Genomic DNA, 7594 nt, shown 5'->3' with positions numbered 1-7594 from the left:
GTGGGCAGACCTTGGTTACGAGCGTTCAGGGTGATAACCTCGATACATCACTTGATGATAAAGTTCCCAACACCTAACGGAGTGGGCAGTCTGAGAGGGTCGCAATACGAGTCACGTGACTGCTATCACAAGGCTGTTAAAGAATTTCGCAGGAGAAGATATGAGGAAAAAGGTCTTCCATTTAAGGATGTAGAGGACATTCAGACAAAACCAAGTGGAGAGGTTCATGCCCGTTATTTTGTGGATGGTCTAGAGGAAGAAGAAACCCATGCTACCGAGACCCCTGTTTTGAGATTGGGGAATATTTCGAGGATCCGTAGTGTGAAAGAGGTTGTGGTAAACCATATAGAAGGGATCATGCAAAAGGAAGTTAACGGAGAAAAGTTGGAAGGAAGAAGTGAGATTTTACAAAGTCTCGAAAGTAGCCTCAAGGTGGATGCTCCTCAAAAAGAGGACGCGCCCTTGAAGAGTGAAAATGGAATTGAGGTTGATGCTCCTCAAAACTAGGACGCGCCCTCCACACCTTCATTGCACAAAACCATGCCTTGTCCTGAGGTAGATGCTCCCACGCATGGGGACGCGCCCTCAGATGCAAGAATGGGCGTCGAGGACCCCCGAGACTTTAATTTTGATCTGGATCCCAGGATCCCTATGCCTGTCGAGAAGACGGGGTAGGACGAAGTCACAATATCTGTTCTGGTCGATAAGGGTGACCCAAGCAAGGTTTTGAAAGTGGGATCTCATCTAAAAGATGAAATGAGAGAAGAACTTACTCGTTTCCTAATTAAAAATCTCGATATCTTCGCATGGACTCATTCAGACATGGTGGGAATCGACCCAGGGGTAATGTGTCATCGGTTAAACATTTTCTCTAATTGCACGGGCATACGATAAAAGCGTCGCCCAGTGAGCGGAGAAAGGGCGATAGCATTAAAAGAAGAGGTGGACCGACTGTTAGAAGTAGGGTTGATCAAAGAATCTTACTACCCCGAGTGGCTTGCAAATCCAGTACTAGTGAAAAAGCCAAACAGGAAGTGGAGAACGTGTGTAGATTTCATAGATCTCAACAAAGCCTGTCCAAAGGATAGTTTTCCACTCCCATAAATTGATCAGTTGATTGACGCGACGGCAGGGCATGCCTTGCTAAGTTTTATGAATACATACTCTGGTTACAACCAAATCCCTATGTACGTCCCCGATCAGGAGCATACATCCTTCATCACTGATAAAAGGTTATATTGCTACATAGGAATGCCATTTGGATTGATCAACGCTGGCGTGACCTACCAGCGGTTGGTGAACATGATGTTCAAAAACCAGATTGGGAGAACCATGGAGGTATATGTGGACGATATGTTGGTAAAATCTAAGGAGGCGAATGACCATATCGAGCACTTGATGGAAATGTTTAACATTCTGAGAAGGTTTTGCATGAAGTTGAATCCGCAAAAATGCGTATTCGGCATGGAGACGGGAAAGTTTCTTAGGTTCATCGTCAACCGTAGGGGAATTGAAGCTAACCCCGCAAAGATTAAAGCATTGCTGGATATGAAATCTCCCACCAATTTGAAGCAGGTGCAAAGTCTAACTGGGAGGATTGCCGCGTTGAACAGATTTGTCTCTAAATCATCCGACAGGTGCAAAGAATTCTTTAAGGCAATCAAAGTGGCAGGGAAGGACTTTGTATGGACACCAGAATGTGATGAAGCTTTTAGGACGATCAAGAAACAACTGAAAAACCCTTCTATGTTGTCAAAACCATTAGATAGAGAATCCCTAGTCTTGTACCTTGCAGTTTCTGAGTATTCAATCAGCACTGTATTGGTAAGGGAAGAGGACGCGCAACAGTCATCGGTATATTATGTAAGCAGGTGATTACACGATGCTGAAACTCGTTATACAAGTATGGAGAAGCTGGTTTATGCCTTTGTTATTCCTAGTGGACTAACAATGAGATTTATAGAAGGGGGGTTGAATGTAAATCTCAAAAAATTTTCTAGTTTTGAGCAGTTTCAAAGGCTATGTGTTTAAGACAAACAAGTGTATGAATTGCTTTAAGCTAATACAGACAGATATATATTCAAACACTAATGTAAAGAACACAACAGACCTTAAAAACTTTTCTGGTGGATTGTTTTTCCACCAGAGATGGTATTTTAGAAAATCTGTGATTCAAGAAGTTGATCACAGCTGCGTCCTAGTACAAACTAGATAATTTTTCTCTCAAAATTTTTCTAAACAGCTCTGGAAAAATTCTTATCTAATTACTAGCTGCTGCTTAGTTTATATATCACCAAGTTTACAAGTGAAGACAAAGATAAAAATACTATAATAAAATAAGTTCTCCGCTTATTTCTTTTCCATTTTACTCCAGTGCATTATTGACTATTGCCTCTTTATACTAGAGTAGAACGGCTGCTTTTTCTGATGTTCCTGAAATAGGCTACCACATCTCAGTTGTCTCTGTTAACCCATGTGCCTCTGTTTGTAGGTACAACAACCACTTGTCAACTGCTATTTAACAGAACATCCGTTGAAGCCTTCATCCGTTGATGGCTTTATCCGTTGATTTGTTAGCAGTTGAAGCTCTATCCGTTGATGCACTCATCCGTTGAAGGATGTTATCCGTTGAAGCTTTAGAGACATCCGTTGAAGCTTTGTTTCTCATCTGTTGAAGGTCTTTAAGTTATCCGTTGACACCATTTCATTTATACAAAATTACAAGGCATGAAATATTTACAATTGGCCTTCCTATCTGCATATCCTCTAGTAGTCAACATGACTTATAATTCCCTCAACATTTAAGAATTATATCTCAAATTCAGAGACTGAAATGTGCTACAACACTAGACTTATTTCTAAGTAAAGCTACACCATCAACGGATAACCAAAATGGTCTTATCCGTTGAGGCTACAAACACTAGATTTCTACTTAAGTATTTTGTTAAACATATCATCAAACTAATGCACATATATTCCTAACAATCTCCCCCTATTTATGTCTATAAGAATTGTAGTCATAAATTCAAAGTTAACTTGATGATAACAAAACACTTAACAAATATATGAACTGAAACTAAGTAGAAATTTAAAAGTGCTGCAAAAGTGTATGTACTAGAAGATAATTGAAGATTTACAGTATTTCCAAGGGTGCTCCTCTAGCCTGAGCAAATCATCTTTTTCTTCTTTGTTCCCTGGTTTTCTTTCCTAGCCCTTTGTCATTTTCCTCAATTTGGAGTTGGAGTTGTCTGAAGAATTCAGCTTCATCTTCATCACTGATATCCAACTTAGATTGCATTTCTTTGAGAGTTTCATTGTTGGCAATCTTGAGTTGGTCTTCAAGTCTGAAAAATCTTCTGACTCCTTTATTTTTAGCTAACAAGATACACAAATTAGATATTAATGATAGCCATTTAAAAACCCCGATTCTTCGAATGTTTTTTCTCGCACTTATTATAAAATTTTATTTTTTTATGATATTAAACTAGTAGATAGTTAAAATATCTATCAAATTGTTTTTTAAACTTCTAAACTGTAAGAGATACAAGACTCTGAAATGTTACTGAGATCGGTCATTCCCCATGAACGAACTTCTAAAAATACACGTCCACAAATACTATCATACATATTTGATATTTGCATTTTCAACCTAGTTTCCAATTTTATTTATTTAAAAGTTGTAATTTAAATCTAGTTTTCAATTTTCAGTCATTAATCTGTATATTGCTTATGTATATATGGTTAATGATAATCGGATAAAAAAATGTTGAGTTATGTCGAATGGCCGAAGAACAGGTCCAATTAACCTCAATGTAAAAATTAAAAAAGACTAATTTATTTTAAGATTTTGATAAAAAACTTTATCTTCAATACCTATAAATCAACTACACTCTAGTGGGAATATGAACACAATTTAAGAATGCCGACCCACATCGTGGAGTCTATATATAAAACTATCATTTTTATGAAATTTCAATATGACATATTATTGTCGGAGTAGCACTAACTGACCAAAAATCTTGGTATGATAAATTGATTCAATCGTGTGCCAACCTCGGCTGTGATATTGTGAGTTTTTTGAAAAAAAACAACTTTCATATATCCAATAAGTTTAATCTTCTTTTTTATTTTTCATCAATTATCTTTTATCCATTATGTTTATTTTTCTTGTGTGTATTAATCTGTCATTGAGCGTTTTGTATAATTGTAAGACTAGATACCTTCTAGGAGTAATAATGAATCGGGAGAGGAGTTGCAATTATTGCACATGATATGATAAACACAATTTAAGTATTAGATCGGGAGATTGATATGAGAATTATAAAACTGATAACTCTTGGCTTTTGATAGTCCATGATTGTACTTTGTATGAACATGAAAGTGATGTTCAATCGATAGGTGTAGGTACTATAATATACCTTGGGAGAGGATTTTATAAACATAAAAGAATTGTTTTTAGCTGACAAGATACCCAAATTAGACATTCATGATAGCCGTTGAAAACCCCCGATTCTTGGATTGTTTTTTCTCGCACTTATTATATAGTCTTATTTGTTTAAGATATTAAACTAGTAGATAGTTAAAACATCTATCAAATTCTTTTTTCACACTTCTGAACTGTAAGAGATAAAAGACTTGGAAATGGTATTGAGATCAGTCCTTCCCCGTGAATGAACTTCTAAAAATACACATCAATAAATACTCTCATACATATTTGATATTTTCATTTTCAACCTAGTTTTCAATTTTATTTATTTAAAAGTTGTAATTTAAATCTAGTTTTCGATTTTCAATCATTAATGTGAATATTGCTTATATATATATGGTTAATGCTAAATGGATAATTAAATGTTGAGTTATGTCGAATGGCCGAAGAACATGTCCACTTAACCTCAATGTAAAATATTTGATTGTCACAGTAGCACTTACCGACAAATAATCCTCATATAAAAATTTGATTCAACTGGGAACCAAACCCGGCTGCGGCATTCTTGTTTCTTAAAAAGACTTATAAACATATAATTGTACGCTCATTCTACCGTACCATTTATGTTTCCAGAAATAATTTTTATCAAGAATTTTATGTTTAACCTACTATATCATTAATGTTTCCACAAAAAAATTGTATCTTATAATTTTACTATAAAAATAGTTTCTAGTCCTCACAAATATTGGTAAAGGGGATCTTTAACAAGATTGTGTTTATTAATCAATCTATATATTTCTTACATAGTAGTGGGTACCTTCTATATTATAATCATGATGGAGGTGATAGCAGATCTGAGGGAGAGGGCGACGGAGGCTACACTCGCCATGAACCATATGTGCCCAGAAATATGGCAGATCCACCGAGAGCTCCGGATGTGGGAGGAACACCTCCAGTTCTCATCAGCAACGCTGATATCTTGGAGCAGTTGTACCGCATGAGGGATACTCTTAACAGTTTTCACTCGAGGCTGAATACGGTGGAGCGTCGTAAGACGAGGAGGGGTCGTCGTTTTCCCCATCTCGGCCACGCCGTGGGGAAGGCACCCGTAGTTGAAAGGGATGCCCAGGCCAGCGGAGAAAACCCGTGAATCACTCTGTGGCACTTGGAATATTCTGATGATGTAGAACCTATTGTGGAGCTTGTCGATGAGGACACTGACGGTAAAGAAAGGCCTCGTCTCAGTAACCAGGTTGTACCACACCCACATAGGTCTAGGCGTACGATGGACGAGCGTCGTTGTGCAGAAAATGTTCAGAATCAAGATGAGGAAAGAAGAGATTTTTCAACCTTAAAGAAGAGGTTTGGCATAAGGTTGGAAGACGACAATTTGAGAATGTTGCTGGTAGAATGGTAAAAGGAAGGAAACGCTGGAGAATTGAGGCCCCGTGATGCAACGCGTGTGCCCCCTCCATACCCAAGGGATGATAGGGTACGGCACCGTGAGCACGAGCATGCCCCTCCGCGAGGAAGGTTTGGAAATTACGGTCGAGGTTACCAAATGAATGGACTAGGAAGGATGGGATACCAGTATGGAAGGGTGCCATATAATGGGAGACGAGAGGGCGTGCCCTCAACTGATGAAGCACCAATTGTTGTTCCTGTGGCTTCACACAGTGCTACAGGCAACAGATCTAGGACGCGTCCTCATGACCGGGGCGGCGTCCAAGTTCAAGAAAGGTCGTAGAACAATGAGATATCAGGGCGCGACCAGGAGGAACCTCGTGCGTGAAGGAATGTCCAACATCAAGATGGCAACATACCACAGCCGCAGCCTCAGGGCGAAGGGCGACAGGATCAGCCAGTACACCCGGGGGGTAACCAAGGGGAACAACAGCAAGTTACGGAGCAACCCTAACAACTCAACATTCAAACCATTCCTGGAGTAGGGACGTTTAATGTGAATGCTCTTAAGAAGTTGTTCAACCATCTTGAAGGAGGTAGGGTAACAGCAACTGCGCAAGCCCCTTCCCCATTTTCTGCTGTTGTAAGGGAAGCGCAGCTGCCCGCAGGATACAGGAACACGACTAATGACTTGCATCTCCATGGAAACTCTGACCCCGTGGAATTCTTGGGGCACTTCAACATCGAGATGGATGTATATCAAGTACCCGACTTGGCACGATATCGTCTCCTAGCTGCCACCTTTAGAGAAAGTGCTCAGCAATGGTTCCAAAAACTTGGTTCAGGGGTGATTACATCTTGGGAACAGATGAAAACCTTGTTTCTAAATCAGTTCCAGGATGCGGTAAGGTATACGCCACCGGTTACCACACTGGCCAATGTGAAATAGAAAGAAGGGGAAAGCTTGACCTCATACTTCAAAAGGTTCAATGCAGAGTCTACTCTGGTGAGAGGCGCAACTGATGAGACACTGAAAATAGTTCTCATAGCTGGTCTGCACGTGGGAACAGATTTATGGAAACACCTGCAAGGAAAGGACCCTGTGTTGTTAGCTGATGTACTTGCGCAGGCGGAATCCTTCAAAGCAATTGAACAATCGCTTGCTGAAACAAAGAAAAATGATAGTACTCACAACTCCAAGGGGCGAACTAAGAGGAGAGATAGATTCGTGAGTCCAGATTACCGGCGGAATGCCCGAAGCCCTAATAGGGTGAACATCGTGAACACGCAGAGAGAATGGAGTCCACCGTCAAACTATGAAAAGAGGGTCAGCAATTACACTCCGCTGGCAGCATCCATTGATCATATCTTTGAGGTGAATAAGGAGAGAGGAATTTTCAAGAAACTAAACCATCTGACTTCATGGCAGAGTAGAGACAAGAAAAAATATTGCGATTACCATGAGTCTACCGGCCACGACACCCACGAGTGTCATCACCTAAAAGATGAAATTGAAGAATTGATCAAGGCTGGATATCTGGGAGAGTGGATTGATAAGGTATAGCGGTACAGAGGAAGAGATAACAAGGGGAAAGATGAAAGGCATCCCACACAGGCAGAGGATGTCGAAAAGACGGTGGAGGTTAAGTTCCAAAGGGCTGGAAGTATTTAGACAATCTTCGGAGGACATCCGTTTGTTGGTGATAGCAATGGAGCGTTGGAAATGAATGCAAGAGAGGCACGACACCCACCCCTCACCAACAT

At 39.9% G+C, this 7594-nt stretch overlaps 1 protein-coding gene across 1 annotated transcript; it reads left to right on the top strand.

Moving 5' to 3' along the window:
• The first annotated feature begins 5987 nt into the window (after positions 1-5987).
• LOC141704675 (uncharacterized) lies at positions 5988-7394 on the top strand. Its single transcript, XM_074507874.1, has 3 exons — positions 5988-6111; positions 6376-6734; positions 6780-7394. Exons 1-3 carry the CDS (start codon positions 5988-5990, stop codon positions 7392-7394), a joined length of 1098 nt encoding a protein of 365 aa, XP_074363975.1.
• The last annotated feature ends 200 nt before the right edge of the window (positions 7395-7594 follow it).

Source organism: Apium graveolens, unplaced genomic scaffold, assembly GCF_009905375.1.
Source record: "Apium graveolens cultivar Ventura unplaced genomic scaffold, ASM990537v1 ctg8126, whole genome shotgun sequence".
In the NCBI taxonomy this organism is placed as follows: domain Eukaryota; kingdom Viridiplantae; phylum Streptophyta; class Magnoliopsida; order Apiales; family Apiaceae; genus Apium; species Apium graveolens.
This window is presented reverse-complemented; position numbering and strand designations above follow the sequence as displayed.